Here is a 22,909-nt window from a genome sequence, read left to right on the forward strand (position 1 = left end):
AATGTTGTCTTGTCAACTTTCTTTTTGCATTAAAATAAAAAAAAGTGATCAGAAATGGTTTTCAATCGATGTACATAAAAATTGATATAGGGCTTTAGGACCCTATTAATATCAAATCAAAAAACGTCGAATCATGAAATGCCTAAAATTTAATCGACGGATTTTGTTTATTGCTCAAAATGAAGACAAAGGTAGAAATCATAACTCATTAGAATTTAAAAAAAATCAAGCATCCAAATATTCCAAATTACGAAAACAATTAGAAATTTTAAAATTATTAAAACAGGAAATTAGTGGTCTATTTTCTAAAAATAAAAAAATATTAAAATTTCCAACAATTAAAGTTTAAAAATTTAAGAATTTAGGAATTTAACGAATTTAAGAATATTTGATTGAAATCTTTGTTATTAGGTAGATAAGGTAGATTATTAAAAAAATAATGTATTTTCAATGTGCTTGTTATTCAACTCACTCAATCCGTAGTGTAAAATTGCCGCAAAAAAACAATAGATTTATCTACGTGCGCATGTATTGCGTGTACGTACACGAAAAAGATTGAGGTTAAATTTTGTACCTGCCAGCAAAACAAATGGGGTGCTGATGTGCGTGAGCTCGGGCTTAAATAACTCTATACCAACAATGATAAAATTATTGAAAAATAAAAACCACAAATCCAGAGTTTTTTTTTTGAAAAGGACCAATAAACCATTGTCTTTCATATCTTGACTTTTTTTTGATAAGGTCCTATAAACAAATGTAAACATTGAGTGTATCCCTTTCACACCTTATGTCAAAGTCGATCGGAGTAAGCGGGATACACTCAATGTTTACATTTGTTTATAGGACCTTATCAAAAAAAAGTCAAGATATGTTTATAGGACCTAATCAAAAAAAACTCGAGAAATAATTCTTCTAAATTTTATTTCCTTAATCCCAACTCCGACAACCGAACCCTCCGAAGCTGTTGCCGTCAAATTTGAGTTTTTGTTTGTTGAAAATGGAAGTCGGTTCCAAGCGCTGCTCGTTTTATTTTCATTTTTGCTAGTAAAAAGTGCCCGTCGCGATCCAAAACGTACGCCAATCGGTGCGTGAAAGTGCGTGTGTGACTTTGTGCTAGTTTTCCTGTGTGAACCTTCGTGATACCGGTGTGAAAAACGTAAGTTTCTAGTGACACGGTCGCAACTTTTTTCTTTTGCTGGAGATTTTTCTTTTCCCTCTCTCTTTGCTCCCGAAGTCCAACCGTCGTCGCGGCACCTTGCGTGCCTTTACACCCCCTCTTCTCCGCCGGCTTCTCCCGTGGTTTCCCTTCGGCCCTCCTCCGCGGTTCCCCTTTTTTCGCTCTTTCTCTCTCTCACACCACACTGAAATTCGTTCGTTGTTTTGAGATCGACTTGGAGTTTTGTTTTGTGTTTGTGATGGATTTTTTCTGCTGCTGTTGTACACCCTTACCAAAAATCATGACTTTTTGAGTTCCAAATCCCACTTTTCATACGATTTTTTGAGTTCAGGTACTACAACCATAAAAATGGTTATATGGGTTGAACTAAAAAATTCGTATGAAAAGTGGGATTTAGAACTCAAAAAATCATGATTTTTGGTAAGGGTGTATTTACGTTTTGGGTAAATAATAATAGTGCGTGTGTGCGGGGCGACGTGCAGCCCCCTTTGCGATCGTCGTGACTCAACTGGTGGTAGTTGGGTGGATCTGCTTTTAAATTAAATTTTGATGATTGTGACCAAGTAAAATTCATACTGTTTAAACATTTAATCAAATCAAATCAAATTATTCGCTCTACCGCAGTGTGCCTTGTCAGAAGGCTTGATTGTTGAGGCAATTGCAAACCTCTTTTTACACCTTAGACCCCGGGATTCGAACTGACGACCTTTGGATTGTGAATCCAACTGCCTACCAGCGACTCCACCGAAACAGGACCCAGGGAGACGACTCCTACACCTGGACCGAGCTAACGACCTAACCTCTAGGTTAGACCAGGGCCAACATTTACTTCCCCGTCCGACGGAAGGCGTGATCAGACAAATCGCTGAGAGGCAACCACTCTTACCCCTGCTTTACGGGTCCCAGCAAATTTCTAATCAATCGCTGGTTAATAATTATTAATAATGAAACTATTATTGTCAATACCTATTTTAATTTGACATTGTCTTCTTTTAAAAGGCGTTTTTAAGTGAAATTGAATGATAAATCGCCCAATCAACTTTCTAGCAAATGTTTTACAAAATAATTTGTTTAAATAATGAAACCTGCCAAACATAGGTAAATTTCCCCTGAAAGTTATTTTATTTGGAACGGTATCTTATTAGGTAGTTAGACCAGTTACCAGGGCAAACTTATCGGATTGTAATTGTAATTGATTGTTTATTTGCGACGAGAGCCTATTAGTTTACAACTTTCTATCAGGTTTTATGTATTTTTTCGAATGATTTTTGGCGATTTTTCAGAATAAATGCCTTCTTAGCACGACTTCTGGCTTTGTCGAATTGGATTAAAAAAAATATTTTAACATTATTACAATTTAAAAAATAGACCCATGGCAAAAATTTCAGTAATCAGCATGGCAAAAATGCAAAAAGCCTGTACTAAAATGTAGTTCGCTCGATTTGCTGTGTGAGAAAGAGCGTTTAGTTCGCCGTCAATTGCATTGCATGATGCGTGCCATGGCTGTTGTAACCGGAGAAGCTCCCGCTAGGCCACCGTGTCTCCTTTGGTTTGGCAAAAACGAAGACGTTTAGTGGGTCGCGCACACTCGGTTTGGAGACCTTCGCCGCAAATACGTACATAGACTCTCTTTCTATTATTTTACTTTTTCGATTCGATTGATCGCATTTCGAAAGAAGAAGGAAAAAAAGACACGTTGTCGTTTGCTTCATTGCACACACTCATTTTTGTGGTTTTTTGATGAGTTTCCATTTCAACCGCCACCAAAAGGCCGAAGGTTTCTCCGCGTCATCGAAAAATCGGCTCAGCCAAAGTCCTTTTCTGTTTCGCGCCGTACACGTGTACACTTTACACGAAGCCCGCTGATGGGCTGCGCTGGCCAATCCTTGAGACTCTCGCTCAAGTCTCGCTCTTTCTTCGTATGGTTTTATTTTTTAATTTTTTTGGACAGAAAAAGGTTTCTCCAGTCTGCGCGCAGCACCATGTGTTGGCTGTTTTTTTTTTGACTGGTGGTGTGCGCCACATGAGCCGGCTGGAATCCCGTGCCTCTTCTATCCGGGCCACAGGATGGGTCACAGCTGCTTGGTCTATTTCCTGCTACTTAGTAGGTCTGCATGTGTAATGTGAGCAGGATGCTAATGGTTTGCTGTACTTTTCTATGACTAAATCTAAATAGCCGAATTTGGTTGTAAATAATAAATGGAAAAAATGCTCAATTTTTTTATGTTGAAAAAATAAAGCAAATTTTACTTTATATTTTATTCATAGATATATTAATATTTAGTTTAGGCTAGTACATATTTTATTCAATGTTTTAGTACCATGGACCAGAGGTCTTGCTTTGTTTGCAGTGGAGGCTCGCGGTCGTAAAATAATAATCGAGTGAAAATTGTTTTTTTGCTACGTACAGTGCAAGCAGCGATGCCGCGCGGTTGTTTTTTTTGGGTGCTTAATGAGCATCTTAAAATAATTATTTGTTGTGAAAAGTGTTTTTTTTTTACAATAATGGGAAATTCTATCCTTTGTTTATTGCGTTTTTAATCCTAATTATTGGGTGCATTCAATATGTCCTTCCTATATCATCTTTGATCGGAAGGCACGGCGTCGAAAAATAAAGATTATTTTTATTATTGTTTTTTTAAATTTATTTATTTTTTTAAGAGCACAAAGGCATCGAGTTACGCTGATTTTAACGCAATGACAATTACAAACATTGACACGAGTTTTCAAATTAATGTTGAAAAAAAACTAGCTCTGCAGCTTTTTTTTAATCTCATTTGATAGCTTGTTGCAAAGGGACCAATGTTTTTAAAAATCAAGTTCGTTTCCAAGGATACTAGATGTCGCCAGAACAAAAGCAGCTTTCTGATTTTTTTTAACTTTAATTTTTCAAAATGGATGAAAATAAACATTTTTATGCAAGTTTCTTTTGTGAAGTTGTCTCAGAAACACGAATATGATAAAATTATCACCATAAAATGGGTCTCCCGAGCCAAAATTTACAACCCGAAAAATTCACTAAAAGTAAAAGTGTCTATTTAATGTGTTAAACTGCTTTACCCAAAGCGTTATCAGTCTCAGATGGTAGTCCCAGATGTGCCCTACAAGCGCCAGGTAGAATCGAGTTGATATCTGAATGGAACACTTTTTTATTTCAGCTTGAAAATTGTGCTATTGTTTCACTAAAATTTTTAAGCCCTTTCAGATGCATTTTAAATTTTGAAATTAAATTGAATTTTGCCTAAGTTATAGCCTTTTTAATATTTTTTACGTTTTTGAACCTTCAAACTTTGTGTCCCGATTTGCCCCACTTCCCGTTGACCTAGAGTGCTCATATTTTGGCCAGATGCTAGTTTTATATGTACAAACAACCCCTGAAAATTTCAGCCAAATTGGTGAGGTCCAAACGACGTCCCAACCAAAGGAGTATGCCCTATTCGTGACCTCGCTCTTAATTTTTACAATTTCTAAATTTATATTTTTCAACTTTTCAGTTTAAAAATATCAATAAATTCAAACATGAAGAATGTTGTTAGAATATGTTAAAATTGTTTTGGTTTTTTTTTCAATGGTGCAAGAAAACAAAATTATCCATTTGAGCAATTCTCTACCAATACCGGAAATGGATTTTATTTGTATTTTTTTTTATTTGGCTCAAACTTTGTGGGGGCCTTCCCTATGACCAAATAAGCTATTTTGCGTCCTTGGTTCACCCATACAAGTCTCCATACAATTTTGGCAGCTGTCCATACAAAAATGGTATGTAAATATTCAAACAGCTGTAACTTTTGAGTGAATTTTCTGATCAATTTGGTGTCTTCGGCAAAGTTGTAGGTATTGTTGAGGACTATTGAGAAAAAATTAGGTACACGGAAAAAAAAATTTGAGGATTTTTTTATCAACTTTTTTTTCACTAAAACTCAATTTCCCAAAATACGTATTTTTTGATGGTGCAACTTTTGAGCCATAGAGAAACATGGTCAAAAAATCTGCCACCGAGTTATGAATTTTTGAAAAAACTGGTGATTTTTGGAAAAAATCGAAATTTCATACATAAAATTTTTTTGACCTCATTTTTTAATGCAAAATTGAATTTGCAATCGAAAAGTACTTTACATATTTTTTGATAAAGGGCTCCGTTTTCAAGATATAGCCACCGAAAGTTTGATTTTAGCGAAATATTTGCAGTTTTTCAATTTTTAAAAATAGTGACCATGAGTGACCATTTCTAAAAATATTTTTTTTGAAAAGTTCAGAAAATTTGCTATAAAATTGTCTAAGAGACATTGAAGATTGGACCTCTGGTTGCTGAGATACAGCGGCTTAAAGAAAAAGAAAAACGAAAATTTAAGTTTTCTAAGTCCCACCCAAACAGCCCACCATTTTCTAATGACGATATCTCAGCAATTAATGGTCCGATTTTCAATGTTAATACATGAAACAATCGTAAAAATTTCCGATCTTTTCGAAAAAAAATTTTGAAAATTTTTAAATCAAGACTAACATTTTAAAAGGGCCAAACATTGAATATTACGCCCATTTAAAATGCTAGTCTTGATTTAAAATTTTTCATAATATTTTTTTCGAAAAGATCGGAAAATTTCACGAATGTTTCATGTATTAACATTGAAAATCGGACCATTAGTTGCTGAGATATCGTCATTAGAAAATGGTGGGCTGTTTGGGTGATATTAGAGCAGTTCTCTAGGATTTCGGTCATTCGATTTTTTTTGTATTTTTTAATCCGACTGAAACTTTTTTGGTGGCTTCGGTATGCCCAAAGAAGCCATTTTGCATCATTAGTTTGTCCATATAATTTTCCATACAAATTTGGCAGCTGTCCATACAAAAATGATATGTGAAAATTCAAAAATCTGTATCTTTTGAAGGAATTTTTTGATCGATTTGGTGTCTTCAGCAAAGTTATAGGTATGGATATGGACTACACTGGAAAAAAATGATACACGGTAAAAAAAATTTGGTGATTTTTTTATTTAACTTTTTATCACTAAAACTTGATTTGCAAAAAAACACTATTTTTAATTTTTTTTATTTTTTGATATGTTTTAGAGGACATTAAATGCCAACTTTTCAGAAATTTTCAGGTTGTGCAAAAAATCTTTGAACGAGTTATGAATTTTTTAATCAATACTGATTTTTTCAAAAAATCGAAATATTGGTCGCAAAAATTTTTCAACTTCATTTTTCGATGTAAAATCAAATTTGCAATCGAAAAGTACTTTAGTAAAATTTTGATAAAGTGCACCGTTTTCAAGTTAAATCCATATTAAGGTAACTTTTTTGAAAATAGTCGCAGTTTTTCATTTTTTAAAATTAGTGCACATGTTTGCACACTTTTGGAAAAAATATTTTTGAAAAGCTGAGAAAATTCTCTATATTTTGCTTCTTCAGACTTTGTTGATACGATCTTTAGTTGCTGAGATATTGCAATGCAAAGGTTTAAAAACAGGAAAATTGATGTTTTCTAAGTCTCACCCAAACAGCCCACCATTTTTCAATGTCGATATCTCAGCAACTAATGGTCCGATTTTCAATGTTAATATATGAAACATTTGTAAAATTTTCCGATCTTTTCGAAAAAAATATTTTAAAAATTTTCAAATCAAGACTAACATTTTAAAAGGGCGTAATATTGAATGTTTGGCCCTTTTGAAATGTTAGTCTTGATTTGAAATTTTTGAAAATATTGTTTTCGAAAAGATCGGAAAATTTCACAAATGTTTCATATATTAACATTGAAAATCGGACAATTAGTTGCTGAGATATCGATATTAGAAAATGGTGGGTTGTTTGGGTGACACTTAGAAAACATCAATTTTCCTGTATTTAAACCTTTGCATTGCAATATCTCAGCAACTAAAGATCGTATCAACAAAGTCTGAAGAACCAAAATGTAGAGAATTTTCTCAGCTTTTCAAAAATATTTTTTCCAAAAGTGTGCAAACATGTGCACTAATTTTAAAAAATGAAAAACTGCGACTATTTTCAAAAAAGTCACCTTAATATGGATTTAACTTGAAAACGGTGCACTTTATCAAAATTTTACTAAAGTACTTTTCGATTGCAAATTTGATTTTACATCGAAAAATGAAGTTGAAAAATTTTTGCGACCAATATTTCGATTTTTTGAAAAAATCAGTATTGATTAAAAAATTCATAACTCGTTCAAAGATTTTTTGCACAACCTGAAAATTTCTGAAAAGTTGGCATTTTATGTCCTCTAAAACATATCAAAAAATAAAAAAAATTAAAAATAGTGTTTTTTTGCAAATCAAGTTTTAGTGATAAAAAGTTAAATAAAAAAACCACCAAATTTTTTTTTACCGTGTATCATTTTTTTCCAGTGTAGTCCGTATCCATACCTACAACTTTGCCGAAGACACCAAATCGATCAAAAAATTCCTTCAAAAGATACAGATTTTTGAATTTTCACATATCATTTTTGTATGGACAGCTGCCAAATTTGTATGGAAAATTATATGGACAAACTAATGATGCAAAATGGCTTCTTTGGGCATACCAAAGGCACCAACAAAGTTTCAGCCGGATTAAAAAATACAAAAATTAAAATTGAAGAAAAAAGACCGATTTCGTAGAGAATTGCTCATTAAGAAAACTTCAATTTTCGTGTTTCTTTTTCTTAAAGCGGCTCTATCTCAGCAACCCGAGGTCCAATCTTCAATGTCTCTTAGACAATTTTATAGCAAATTTTCTGAACTTTTCAAAAAAAATATTTTTAGAAATGGTCACTCATGGTCACTATTTTTAAAAATTGAAAAACTGCAAATATTTCGCTAAAATCAAACTTTCGGTGGCTATATCTTGAAAACGGAGCCCTTTATCAAAAAATATGTAAAGTACTTTTCGATTGCAAATTCAATTTTGCATTAAAAAATAATGTCAAACTTGTTTTTGCATGAAACTTCGATTTTTTCCAAAAATCACTATTTTTTTCAAAAATTCATAACTCGGTGGCAGATTTTTTGACCATGTTTCTCTATGGCTCAAAAGTTGCGGATTTTTGTCCCCTAAAACATATCAAAAAATCTCGAAAATCAAAAAATACGTATTTTGGGAAATTGAGTTTTAGTGAAAAAAAAGTTGATAAAAAAATCCTCAATTTTTTTTTCCGTGTACCTAATTTTTTCTCAATAGTCCTCAACAATACCTACAACTTTGCCGAAGACACCAAATTGATCAGAAAATTCACTCAAAAGTTACAGCTGTTTGAATATTTACATACCATTTTTGTATGGACAGCTGCCAAAATTGTATGGAGACTTGTATGGGTGAACCAAGGACGCAAAATAGCTTATTTGGTCATAGGGAAGGCCCCCACAAAGTTTGAGCCAAATAAAAAAATACAAAAAATAAAAATGGTCGAAATCGGCCGATTTCGTAGAGAGTTGCTCATTTAATAAAATTGTGAAATTCATGAAAAAAAACTGGATTGTTGTCTAAAAATATACAAAATGATACTAAATTTAAGTTTCTTTCAGTTGTTCAACTATGGACTTCTGATTGAAGTTGTTTTCCTATTTCTATTTTTTTTTAAATAAAATATTAAGTGAGCAAAAACTAATGTATTTTTCCAGAACAACTTTTCAGTGACAATGTTTGTTTTGAAAGTAAAAAAGCAAATTATTCATACTGATCGCTGCAAATATTTTAAAAAATATCAAAAAATGTCTCAACATGAGTCATGAAAATAGGGAGCAAAACATATTTTTCCCATAAACTTTGAATTTCGAAAAATAACGAATTGAAAATAATTTAATATATATTTTTTACACTTATTAAATTTTGTGTGTATTTAAAATCATTTGAAAATATATTTTTTTAAATATTTGAATAAAGGCCACTCAAGTCGGGAAATCGGGGAAAAAAAGTCGGGAATTTGTGATTTTTTGTCGAAAAGTCGGGAGTTCCAAGCGGACCATCCACAAACCACGTGGACACTTTTTTTGAAATCTCTCTTCTTAATAAATAGTGGATGCTTTTGACACAGATTTTCATAATATTTTTTTATGAATCAAATTATCTATTAATTTTTGTATATCAAACAAGAGGTAAAGTTAATAAAAAAAACTAATATAAAATAGAGCCTAATGGCCTGCTTAGAGTTATAATTTTATTTTAATTTGTCACATAGATTAAATATTTGAAAACAGATTCCAACTTGAGTTTGGCTATGGTATTTTTTGGTAAATATTTTTAATTGTTTAACTAAATTCATTCAGTAATTTCAAATATTTTTTTCTCCAAATGTTGCCCTTGAACTTTTTTGGTGCTTAATTTTCAGTTTTCGAAAAACTTAAGTATCGAATAAAATCCAAAATCTAAAAACTTTTTTTATGTTCTGAAAACATGAAGCAAATATTGAAATTGCAAATAAATTGATCCAAGAAATTTTGAGTTATTGCAAAATTGATTAAAAAAATTCTCTCTTCAAACATTTTGCTGCTATCAAACTGATTTTTCATTGAAAAAAAAAAGTTGAATACTGACCACTAGATAAATTAACATTGATTAAAAAATTTAATATCAAAAATTACAAAATTAAAAAGGGAACTTGGCAAAAACATTTTTTATGAATTCCTTGACATTTTCCTAAATCCTTTGAAAGAATAATAATAGCAATTACGTTTTAAATGTTCTTTGATTTAAAATTCTGACGAAGTTAAAAAAATAACATGGAAGTTATAAATAAGTATTGTTAAACTTTCGATTATTTTTCAAAGATTTAATTGTTTGTGTTTCTACTCTGAATCATAGTAATGATTTTCCCTTTTTTTATTTTTTGTTCAGTTTCTGTGTTTACAAAAATTGACAATAGTTGGATTTTTTTTTATTAATTTAAAATTGTTTTTTTTTTTTCGGTGGTTGATATTGACTTTTTTATAGAGAGTTTTTTGTTTGAAATTCAGATAAGAAATGCCTATTATTTGAGCTTTCTGGAAAAGTCGGGAATTTGAAAATGGGATTTGAGTGGTCACCCTGAATGCTAAATAGTTCTACTTTTTAGCACTGAAATGGATGTTTAAAAGTTGAACTTTTCAACACTGGTTCCCAAAAGTACTTTTGACATATAGTAATTTTACTCAAAGGGTGTTTTTTTGGAATTGCAAAAAAATTGTTTGGAACTCGCTGCAAAACTTGATTTGTTATAGTACTCGTCGTATTTATCCATCCCGGTGAACCTCGTTGGGTAAATGTACGACTCGTGCTGAAAAATTAGTTTGCAGAACATTAACCATCGAGAAATAAACCCTCAAATAGCACTTAAAAAAACCATGACAAAAAAAATGAACATGTCCAACTTGTCCGCCGGCGTGCCATCTGAGTTGCCATGCTATTGGAAGGGTTTTGGTGATGTAAAGACATAGTTGAAAGTACTACTAATTGTGTGTATTGTAATAGTGTAAAAAAAACAAGAAATATCTACCAGTCGTCACCCTGCCCGCTCCGCTTCTCACCACTCGCGCTCAATCTCGCATTTCATCCTCAGTATTTTTTTTCTGCCAGCTCGCTCGCTACCTTTTCCGAGAGGCTCAGCACAGCACAACGTTCAGTGTGTAGGACAGTTAAGCGTCGACTAGTGTCGAGAGTACACTGCCAGCCCTGCCTGCCTCGTAGCTGATGAAGCTTTCTACGATAACCGAGGACGAGATTTTCTGAAAGGACCAACTCCTTATCACCATCAGCAGCAGCAGCAGCAGTAGTGGCTTCGACTTCAAGAACCATCAAGAGTGTGTCCCCTCAGCATAGTAGAAGAGATACTTTAAAGAGCGTTGCCGTTGCCCGGTGCGCCAAGTTACGGATTATTAATTTTCTGTTCCCGAGGCTAAATTCCTTCATCGTCGTCAACGTCACGAACAGGTGAGGAGGAAGACCCCCGTCCCCTTGGCTATCCACCGAATGGGCAACGTCGTCGTCGTCGTTATTATTATTATGATCGAGACTCGGGATGTGATGGGTTGATGTCTGTGTTAGTGCTGTGATGGAACGCGGACGCGACAAACGGTTAAGCTTCAACAACTCTCGATCCGGCTATATACCTACCTAGGGTAGCGGCAGCAGTTAAGGGAAGATGACAACAAGTGGAAGACACACACACATACACACCTTCACCCCCTGGAAGTAGGCAGCCCAAAGAAGTCTGAATCGTACGCCACTATATATAGACGGACGCGGTGATGAAAAGAGGAATACAGTTGCTTTCCCCGGTTGATGTTGATGGCCAAAGTGGAGGAAGACTCGTGCATAACAGCTCACTCTCTCTCTCTACGTGCTGCAAAATATGTTTATTATGCAATTTTATGCTGTGAGCTCTTGTGGATGTTAGCACTGCTGCTGGTGGGAAGAACATTGTGTAAAAGTTTTTTTTTCTTTTCTGAATTGAAATCACTTTTTGCTACGCCACCGCCGCCACATCAAGTGATTGCAACTACTTCGGCTTCTGGTGCCTGGTAAGAGAGCTAAGAATGGGAGTTTATTTAATGAAATTCTGGGCTGTAAACGGGATAGAGCATTACTTCCCGCTGTTGTTGCCACTTTGCTTTGTAGCGTCGTCGTCGGAAGGAAAACAATAATTAGTTCTGGTGGGAGCGAACGGAGCGAGCGTTTAATTTAGACATAGAAACCTAGTTTGAATTTTTCTTTATCGTCAGTGTAAACCTTTATCAACGAGTGTGTGTGTGTCTGTGCTGGTAGGTTCAACGTAGGGAAGATTGCGAATTTCTTTGACAGAGAAATCTTGTCATAAGAATGTTAAAATTATAGACACTGCTATGAAAGTCAACGCGGCAAATCATCGCTGAGTGCGACGACTTTATGTGGAACTGCAATCTCTACGGTGGGATGTGAGGAAGAACCAGTACTTAACACATTTGTAATTTGTGATTTTTTAATTTTTTTTTTTACGTTTATGTTGACCGAAAAAAATCAAATCAAATTATTCGCTCTACAGCATTGGCCTTGGCGTTCTCGATTGCGAGATTCCTACTCGAAACTAGGTGTACGAAGGCTTGATTGTTGAGGCAATTACAAACCTCTTTTTACACCTTAGCTTCCATCCATCCCGGGATTCGAACTGACGACCTTTGGATTGTTAGTCCAACTGCCTACCAGCGACTCCACCGAGACAGGACCCAGAGAGACGACTCCTACACCTGGACTGAGCTAACGACCCAACCTTTTTTTTTTAGGTTAGTCCGGGGCCAACATTTACTTCCCGTCCGACGGAAGGCGTGATCAGACAAATCTCGTCTCGAAAAATGCCACCGGGACCGTCTGGGATCGAACCCAGGCCGACTGGGTGAGAGACAATCACGCTTCCCCTACACCACGGTCCCGGCTTGTGTCCTAAATGCATTTAAAAATTCATCAAAAATAAAATAAATTAAAATGCTCGGAAATCTATGACCGTAAACCTTCGGACGAAAGATTCACCCGACATTTTGTAGTGGAATAGTCATCCTTGAAGCCTATTGTATGGGGTTTTGCCCAAATTTGCCCGAGGCTTTGTATACCGAGCTCGAAAACTAGCTAAATTATCACGAAATCTTGCTATAACTCATCACATATAGCTCCTATCAACTTGGCGTCTTCGACAAAGTTGTTTTATTTGATATTACTGACAACTCTTTCTGATCGTTGTAATCGTCTAAAATCAAAGTTCAACATAGTTTTAGTCAAAAAACTGTTTTTTTGGCAGGGATTTATGAAAAAGGTTCCAAAACTGGTATTCAACGCAAAGATAGAGCTTTGGCGTCTTCGACAAAGTTTGTGAAAATTTCTCAGCCCTACAACTTTGCCGAAGATACCAAAGCTCTATCTCTAAACTGTCAAAAGTTTGAAATTCTATAGCCTACTGTGATGAGTATTTTGAAAAACAAATTTCATCAAAAGTAGGCCATGACAACGCTGAACAAAGTTGTAGAATATGTCAAAGCACGAAAATGCTTACTTTTTGCTCTAATCAATTAAGTTCGTCAAAACAGGCTTTTGAACCACTGTGCAGGGGTGACATTGGGTCTGGGGGGGGCGAGATTGGGTCATACAAATTTCAGCATTTTTTTATGACCCAATATCACCTCCCAGACCCAATGTCACCCCTGATGACGGTACTTGGTTTCCGAGACATAACAAATCATATTAAAATAATTTCCGATTTTTTGTGACTCATTTTTAATCGAGAATTAGGAAGGCACCAACTACATAAGTGGCTTAAGTTAGTTTTTTTTTTATGGAGGGCTGCCAGAATGTCATGGAAACTTGTACGGAAGAAACAATGATAAAAAATGTTATTTTTGTCGTAGGGATATCCATGAATTTCATAAGATTGACCGATTTCTGGCAGAATTGCTCTAATTCATGCCGCAAAGTAAGCTGCTTGGGCTGCCAGAAGATTCCAGGCTATTGGACCATAAATTTTATACAAACTTAACTCATAACTCAATACTATGAAGGTGATTTTTGATTTCTGATTTTGATTTCTTTCTGTAAGAATTGGGCAATCCATTCGACTGAATTACATCGTATTTCATTTCCACCAGTTAAAATGGAATGTAACTCAAAAATTGTTGTGCTTAGTACTGGCTGGAAATGAGCTATACTTTAATTTTGTGAAATTTGCAGTGTCTGACAAAGTTACAAGATAACAAGAGGAAATTTCAGCGATTTCATCCCCAAACAACCATTTCATCGCATAGCTCGTCTCAAACCGCTTTCATTTTCCGAAAACCTTATCATTTGGTTTACGCAACCCCCTCGAAAACGAGGCCTTATCGAACCGATTTTTAAAACCCATTCGCCACTTTCCACCTGGTCGCGTCGCAGAAAAACCGCAAAACCGGTCCCCCAGCATTTACTATCTCCGCGATCGCTGCCACTAATAATACACTTGGTCGAAAAAATGTATATAAACCTACCTACCTACGATGCGAGCACACAAATTTCGTCAGAGACCCGATTCGGGGTTGACGGACGACCATTGTTGCTGCCGTGGGCTTGAGGAGGGTGTGCAAAGAAGGGTTGTCTTATGAATGAAAGGAAAGTTTAATGGGAACGTTTTACAACGAGCGCGGGCGCGAACTCTCCAGGTTGGTTCAGTTCACACACGAATGCGGGGTTGGTCGGTTGCGGCGGTGTTACGATTTTAGCTAATCTCTTGCTGCGTTTTGTTACTTTGCAGGTTAGACAATCGGGCCTCGTCAACGCCGACTACGACTACGTGTGTGGATTATGGTGTTTTAAGGTGTGCGTTACGAAACCGTGGAGTACGCGAGAGGTGTTGTTTAGTGAAGCACGCGATCGAAGATCGAATCGCCAAAAATCGCACGCCGTGGAATGCGGCGGCGCGGTTGAGTCATTCCTTGGAAGGTTGAGCAATAGCTGCCAGCAAACGAAGCAGTGATCCTGACTGGGAAGAAGGAAGAAATGCACGACAGGTGACCATCGCCGAAGAGAAATTAAACGGTCGAAGAACCTGCAAAGCAGGTCTCCGCGCGCGAGAGAGAGTGTGTGTGCGTTGAAAGTTGAGTTGGGGCCCCGAAAACAAGGGCTGGGCAAGATTTAAAGTTTATTACGGCGAAGAGAGGCGAAGGTGATCACAAAACGGAGAAACCGGCCGTCGTTGCGCCAACCTGCCTGCCCGAGAGTGCCCCTGTTCAGTGTGGTGATGTTGTGGTAGCTAAAAATATACAAAGTTGGCAAGCGAGCTCGCGCGCGCGGGAAACGCTCGACCTGCTGCTGTCCGAGAAGAGAGCGAGTGCATTTAAATGTTGAGTGCGTTTTCCCCCCTCCTGTGTTTGGCTTCTGTTTCGGTGTTTTGTTTCTCGCCAAGAATTCGGGGTTGTGTGTGAGTGAGTGTTTGGCCGGCCAGATGATGGCCACGCGGTGAAGGGTAAACCTCAATGACAGAGAAAAGTGAAATTGAAAAGCTCGCCAGCATGAATGAGTCAGGGCCGCCGATGAACGGTGGCGCCGGCCCCACCGCCAAACCGGATGGCAAAGATCTGTCGTCGAAGATGGGCGTCAACGGCGATAACGGAACGGACGTTCCGGACTCGCTGATGATGAGCCCCAACAATGGCATTCATCACCAGCAGCAGCAGCAGCAGCACCATCACCACCATCACCATCATAACCATAACCAGCAGCAGCAGCAGCAACTGCAACCGCCGCCGGTGAATGGTGGTGGTGCTGGGTTCTACGAGCAAAAGTCCGAGCAGCAGGAAGAGGACGACGGACTGGGACCGCTGCCGGCCAAGTGGGAGAAGGCGTTCACGGACAGCGGCGAGGTGTACTTTATCGAGTGAGTAATATTTGGAGGGTTTTGTATTTTTTCGTTCGCTTGTTTATCTTTTCTGTTTCTTTGATCCAAACGGGCGTGCTTGCTTGCACATTAGTCATCGTCATCGATTGGCGGAACAGAGAAAAAGTTTCGCTTTGTGTAAACAGTTGGGCGTTTTGGGCAGAGCTGGAATTGGTTTATGATAGGAAATTTAAATATTTGAACTGTTAGTCACTGATGTGCTGCTTTCTTGGGTGGAAAATAAAAACGTTTGAACTTATTTGGAAAGGTTAACTATCCAACGGTAGGTCGTAATTTCTGAAATATGTACTAAAATAGTGCTCATAACATAAGATAGATTCGTTCAAAACTTTACAATTTTCAATATGGACTTATGGGACTTAAAGACGGATCGAATTATACCAACCCGATAAAATCGGTTTAACCAGTCTGAAGATACAATTTTACCAAATTTTATAACCCAATCGATCAATGTTTTCTAGTGTTCTAATTTAATTTTCTGCTACTCTGACAGAAAAACTGCTGTCTTTTTAATTTCAGCATTCGTATCCGGATGTTAGAAAAATTGAATCCCCCTCCCCTTCGTGGAAAATTCAAAATACAAAACATAAAAAATACTCTAAATACGTATATTTTAGTTTTCGATTTTTCTGATACCCAAAAATGCATCTTTTCAGTGTTGGCACTACACCAATCGTTCCGAAACTTTGGGGAGTTGTTTGGCCCAAATTTTCGATTATCCGAATCCGTGAACAAAACAAATTTCGTTTTTTTTTTAATTTTCTTGCTTTTAACATCAAATCCGAGTTCTGTGACCCCATATTTAGTCAAATTTAAATGGTTGATTGCCATTAACCCTCCACTGCCCAAATTTTGTTTCGAAAATTTTCATTTTTCCCGTGTTTAGGAGGTCATTTTGAGCAACTTTTGTTCTACGAAAAACTTTTCTTCTCTTGTTTTATGTTTTTCTTGTTTTATTTTTAGTATTTTAATTTGTCTTGTTTAGTTTATGTTTGTTTTTGGTAGTGTTTGGCCTATTCTACCACGTAATATAATTACATTTTGCCTATCTAATTTTTTTTAACGTTTTTACAGTCACTTTTTCATTTTTTTGCTTGTTTTTCACATTTTGTGCTTTAGAATGGCACCATCATCATTTAAATTGTAAAAAAATGCGTAGAGACATAGTCTGGGACACTACAAAAATTACTGCATACTTCTTTTTACTTAAAATATAGGAAATGTTAGTAACAAACACAGCCAAAGTTGACCCCTGAAAAAATGACATTTTTAAAAACATTGGAAAAGTCACATAAAGCAAGTGAAACTTCCTACCCTTAAATTTTCTTAAATTTTGAGAGTTTGGCTATTTTTCAGATCGAAGCCTGTCTAAAGGCGGGGTTAGGTTAAAAAACGAAACTATTGGCACTACGCCCCCCGGGGCATGGCCTTCCTCTAACGTGGGATTTCTGCTCCAGCGCCTCTGACGAGACAGGAGAAACCGGGACCGACGTTTTACTTCACCATCCGATAGAAGCTCAGTGGATAAGGCGGGAATCGAACCCGCGTCTCATAGCATCATCGGGATCGGCAGCCGAAGCCGCTACCCCTGCGCCACGAGACCGGGTTAGGTTGTAGAGGGTTAAATTGAAAATGCATTTTTTCGATAATTCATCCCACCATTTTGGCTACCATCTTGGATTACAAAATTCTTAATCACTTTTGAGCAGCTTAGGGGTCATACTTAAGCTCAACAACCAAAAATAAGACAATTTAAAAAAAAAAAAATATTATGATTCGATTCTCCGAAGTTTTGGTTATACGAAGTGAAATTTTGCCAACACCTTCAGATAATCGAGTCTAGACTACGGTGACAAGAAAAAATGATTTTTTTGAAAATCTGAAGAGATACTCCCTGGCTCGATTCTTTAGGCATCAATAAGTAACTGTGCCAATTTTGAGCCAAATCGGTTAAGGTTAAGTGGTCGCTTTTTATCGTTGAAGTTTATATGGGGAAATCGCTAAAATGTATGCCCGAGCAGACGGAAATAACTTGGGAAGGTCAGTTTTTGATATTGTGAGAAGATCGAAATATGTTATTGGGATGATCGGATTAGTTGTTAAAATAACAAAAATCAATAACAAAGATTTGTTCGAAGAATAACTTAAACTGTTATTGTGTTGTTATTGCAATAACAAACCAATAACACAGAAGGAATCATGAAGGAATAACAAGATTTGTTATTTTGTGCGGAGAGGTGGAGCAGCATAATAACAAAAAATGTTATTGAACTGGTTTGTCTCCATAACAAAAAAAGTTATTGTTTTGGTTTATTTGTAATTTGCAAATAAACCTGCAGTTGCCATAACTCCTCTGTACTAGTCAGGGCTGCAGAGTTGGGTACCTCCAAGCGACTTTGAATCCATACTTGAAGACAACTCCGACTCTGGATGCAGGATATGACGTCAACGACGACTTCAGCTCTCCAAAAATACCCGACTTCAGAGACTCCGACTCCAAGTAAAAGTTGCTGAAAATTTGCTGAATCCGATGCAGTCTCCGAGGTCTCACTCCAGCTCGAACTTCAACGTCAGCTCCGACTTCCTGGCTCGGTGAAAATAATAACAGTTTTTGTTATTCACACTTCAAAAATTCTCAATAAATAAATCAATTCCGTTAGGGAATATAACAAAAATAACAAAAAAATTAACTCTCAAAAGTTAATTTTATCGGATTAATTTTAGCTTGAAACCCCATTTCATGGTGAAATAAATGACCCCGATGAAATTGGTCAAAATTATATCATAGTTCTAGCCAATTTTAGTAAAATCCCTTAGGGTGTATATCAAATAATAAAAAAAATCAACTTTCAAAATTACAACTTTTTAGAATAATTTTAGCTTAAGGACCCCATTTCATGGCCAAAATAATGAACCCGACGAAATTAGTCATAATTATTCCATAGTTCTAACCATTTTAAACAAAGTCCTTTAGGGGGTATATCAAATAATTAGAAAAATCAACTTTTAAAATTTCAACTTTTTAGAATAATTTTAGCTTAAGGACCCCATTTCATGGCCAAAATAATGACCCAGACGAAATTGGTCAAAATTATCCCATAGTTCTAACCATTTTAAACAAAGTCCTTTAGGGGGTATATCAAATAATTAGAAAAATCAACTTTTAAAATTTCAACTTTTTAGAATAATTTTAGCTTAAGGACCCCATTTCATGGCCAAAATAATGACCCAGACGAAATTGGTCAAAATTATTTCATAGTTCTAGCCAATTTTAGTAAAATCCCTTAGGGGGTATATCAAATAATTGAAAATATCAACTTTCAAAATTTCAACTTTTTAGAATAATTTTAGCTTAAGGACCCCATTTCATGACCAAAATAATGACCTCGACGAAATTGGTCAAAATTATCCCATATTTGTAGCCAATTTTAGTAAAGTCCCTTAGGGGGTATATCAAATAATTAAAAAAAATCAACTTTCAAAATTACAACTTTTTAGAATAATTTTAGCTTAAGGACCCCATTTCATGGCCAAAATAATGACCCTGACGAAATTGGTCAAAATTATCCCATAGTTCTAACCATTTTAAACAAAGTCCTTTAGGGGGTATATCAAATAATTAGAAAAATCAACTTTTAAAATTACAACTTTTTAGAATAATTTTAGCTTAAGGACCCCATTTCATGGCCAAAATAATGACCCTGACGAAATTGGTCAAAATTATTTCAAAGTTCTAGCCAATTTTAGTAAAATCCCTTAGGGGGTATATCAAATAATTGAAAATATCAACTTTCAAAATTTCAACTTTTTAGAATAATTTTAGCTTAAGGACCCCATTTCATGACCAAAATAATGACCTCGACGAAATTGGTCAAAATTATCCCATATTTGTAGCCAATTTTAGTAAAGTCCCTTAGGGGGTATATCAAATAATTAAAAAATTATCAGCTTCCAAAATTTCAACTTTTTAGAATAATTTTAGCTTAAGGACCCCATTTCATGGCCAAAATAATGACCCCGACGAAATTAGACAAATTTATCCCAAAGATCTAAACATATTTAACAAAAGAAAAAATAATAACAGATTGTGTTATGGATTTATGGTAATTTTATTCCTAAGTCAGTATACCGAACGAATAACAAATTTTGTTATTAGGAGATTTTTTGAAATTTATAACATTTCCTCTTATTAGCGTGTTATTAAACATTTTCAATATAATATCACTTCAATACCAAATTTTGTTATTTTATCAGAAACTGTTATTATTTGTTCTTCTTTATGTTGAACTTCAGGATAAAATAATAACACTTTTTGTTATTTTAACAGGATTTGTTATTGAAATATTATTGATTTTGTTATTACCGTCTGCCCGGGTGGGAAAAAACATCGCTTCAGGATTTTGGCAGCAGGTAGCGCTGGTCTCACCCAAAATTGCCCAAGTGTGAGATTCTTGTAGGAAATTAAATTTCCTACAACTTTGTCGAAGGGTGCAAGAAGATCCGAGTTGATCCAGATGAGTTATTAGCAATGCGATGAAAACAATTCGGCTTATATACTTGAAAATTTATAAGGGGTATATAATAAGTATATCAAAAAAATACTTTTTACTAAAAAAATCACTAAAAAACAGATTTAACTTGGATCGTTTTGCACCCTTCGACAAAGTTGTAGGAAATTAACTTTCCTACAAGAATCTCACACTTGAACAATTTTGCGATTTTCCTCATATAAACTTCAACGATAAAAAGCGATCACTTAACCTTAACCGATTTGGCTCAAAATTGGCACAGATTCTTATTTTTGCCTAAGAATTCGAATCAGAGGATATCCTTAATGTCGATTTTGTCCGGATGTGGTCTACTTGGTCCAGTTTCGGGTCCCACAGCTTTGGTATTAAAAATGGTAAAGTTTCATTTAGTTGTTTAAAAATTATAACATAAAAATCGCCCCTTTTGTAGTCGTCTAAATAGACTACAAAAAGGGGCGATTTTCAACATAACCTCAAAAAGATAATTTTGACCAGTTTTTCGAAGTTCTTTGGAAAGTTCAGCAAATTTTGACTTCAAATTTGAAATTTTGACACTTTATCATTGAAAATTAAATTACCAAAAAACGTATTTTTAAATTTTTGTATTTTTTTTTTTGTATGGGATGACAGAAAAGGCATCTTCGCAATTGCAAATGATTACACATTTTTTGATTGAGTGTAGTCAAAACAAACAATTTTGGAAATTTTATGACCTTTTTGATTAAAATAACTTATAGTTTGATAATCTTGCCCAAAACTTAAAAATGTTCAAAATAAGTTTTTTTTCCCTGGGCCTTGTAAAGTCAAGGGGCATGATTTGATCCTAGTGCATTAGTTAAAATTTGGGTATACATTTTTTTTATAAGCACTATGGACACCACTTCATGCTACGAGAACTCGCTTTGCCGCAGCCCCAGGGCTTAAGCGTTGACCGTTAAGCTGTCTTCGTGAACTAGGTAGTTCTCCGATAGTGAAAATATCACAATTGCACAAGACACCGCTGCTTCTGTGACTTTTTCACTATCACAATGTGGGATTTAGGTGGGACTGCAAGATAGTACAATTTATTTGTTGCTTAGCATTAGCATTTAAAATAAATCTGTATACTTTCCAAATCTATTTGATGATAAATTTAGTTGCAATTGTTAAGTTAGAGTAATACTGTCAATAAACTTTGATTGATGCAGAATACTAGGCATTCTTTTATGTCAAATTGTTCATAGAGTCTCGATCAATCAATAATGTAATGATATCGGACAAAATTCGTTGATCTGTTGAACTAACGGTTTTCGGATTATGGTTGTATTGACCATTGTTGCGAATCGAGAAACTACGGATCTTTTGACGTAAATGGTCAATTCTTTTTCAAGTCGCGATTTCTATCCTATTTGTATAACAGTTCACATATTTTTATTGTTTTTTTGATAGAAGTAGTACTACAACAGTTAAAGGAACGTTTAGTTTTGAACATTAAGTTTAGAGGATTTTAGATTAAAATTTAGATTTTCAATCCAAAGTAGTTAGCAAATGAATATTTGGACTTAAATGAATAATTGAACATTTTGGACTTATGAATAACACACAACTGTGCATTTATTCTAGAGTCAGATCCATACAGCGTCAGTGTTTATTTGGTCGAAGTGTACTAATTCATTGGCAGATCTGATTCTAGTTGTAATGTACGACAAGACTACTGACGGACGTGACAGGACGAGGGCCCAGTTTAGAGGTTTCAACATCAACGATGTGCGGCTGGACCACCCTCCCAAAAAAAAAAAAAAAAAAAAAAAAAAAATCTTGCCCAAAACTTAAAAATGTTCAAAATAAGTTTTTTTTTGTCTTTTAAAAGGGTTAGATTTTTAGAAATATGTGTACCGTAAAGAATAGAAAATTTCATAAATGTTTCATTTTTTTTAACATTGGAAGTATAATCAATAGTTTCCGAAAAGTCGCGAGTTAAAAAATTATGGCTTACAAGATGACACTGAGAAAAACCATTATTTTTACAAAATTTCTCTTCATTAAATTTTTTAATATTGCAAAAAACTGAACATTTTTTGAAAAAAATAATTGCCTAGAAATGCCTAACCTGTGCGGGTGTCTGAAGGTCTTGACCATGTCATTTATCTATGCAGGATGATGTACTAGGATGATGCCTTGAAGATTGTTCTGGGGGAAAACCGTTTGTTATATTGACCAAAAAGCCATCGAATACGGCCGAGGTACCCCAACGGAATCCAGAACGTCTCCGGTCAAAATGCCCCAAAATCCCCCATCTGACAGTTAAAAATATGTACAAATCTGGATCTTTGCAACCGGAAGCATTCAATTTGGTCAAATATATCAAAAGTTATAAGATTTTCAAGAAAAAAAATGGGGGTCAAATGACTATCCAAGCGTTTGAGTTAGAGCGTCCAATTTCCCGTCCCGGGAAAAAAAATCCCGGGAATTCCCGGGATTTCCCGAAAAAAAAATATTTCCCGTTTCCCGGGAAATTTCTAAATTTCCCGGGAATCCCCGAAATTCAAGCGGAAGTATACATTTTCTTAACTTTTGGTAAATTTTTTTAAACTTACAAAAAAAAGATGATAGAACACAATTTTATTTTATTAAATTCAATTTACTGTTCTTATTGAACTTATCAGTTCGTCTGAAAATTTCATGTCAAGATTTATTTCAGATGATAATAATTTCTGCAGCATTCACAACTAGGAATAGATCTTGTTTATTTGTTGGGCAACAAAAATTACGGTGTTATGAAATGAAAATAAAGTATCAAAATTTTGATAAGCTTTTTAAACGAAAATACTTGTGATATTATTTGAGAATAATGTAAGTCTTCCC

At 35.3% G+C, this 22,909-nt stretch overlaps 2 protein-coding genes across 5 annotated transcripts in view; one reads left to right on the forward strand and one right to left on the reverse strand.

The window, feature by feature from the left end:
* Window positions 1-14,276, reverse strand: part of LOC120425534 (ankyrin repeat domain-containing protein 13D) — a 34,481-nt gene extending 20,205 nt beyond the window's left edge. Inside the window, exon 1 of the mRNA XM_039590092.2 lies at window positions 14,135-14,276. The gene's annotated coding sequence lies outside the window, so the exon portion shown is untranslated. The remainder of the gene's footprint in view (window positions 1-14,134) is intronic.
* LOC120425533 (membrane-associated guanylate kinase, WW and PDZ domain-containing protein 1-like) overlaps window positions 987-22,909 on the forward strand; it is a 34,954-nt gene continuing 13,031 nt past the window's right edge. For 2 of the 4 annotated variants that reach the window (XR_005606546.1, XM_039590088.2), the window contains exons 1-2: window positions 987-1,156; window positions 14,394-15,515. Coding sequence is in view for 3 of the 4 variants with exons in the window: in XM_039590088.2 (XP_039446022.1) it covers window positions 15,115-15,515 (401 nt within the window). In the remaining variant the exon portion in view is untranslated. Of the gene's footprint in view, window positions 1,157-10,919; window positions 11,078-14,162; window positions 14,302-14,393; window positions 15,516-22,909 lie in introns of those variants that run through there. The other 2 variants (XM_039590089.2, XM_052709082.1) reach the window with 2 other exon arrangements.

The sequence above is a fragment of the Culex pipiens genome, chromosome 2, assembly GCF_016801865.2.
Source record: "Culex pipiens pallens isolate TS chromosome 2, TS_CPP_V2, whole genome shotgun sequence".
Classification (NCBI taxonomy): Eukaryota; Metazoa; Arthropoda; class Insecta; order Diptera; family Culicidae; genus Culex; species Culex pipiens.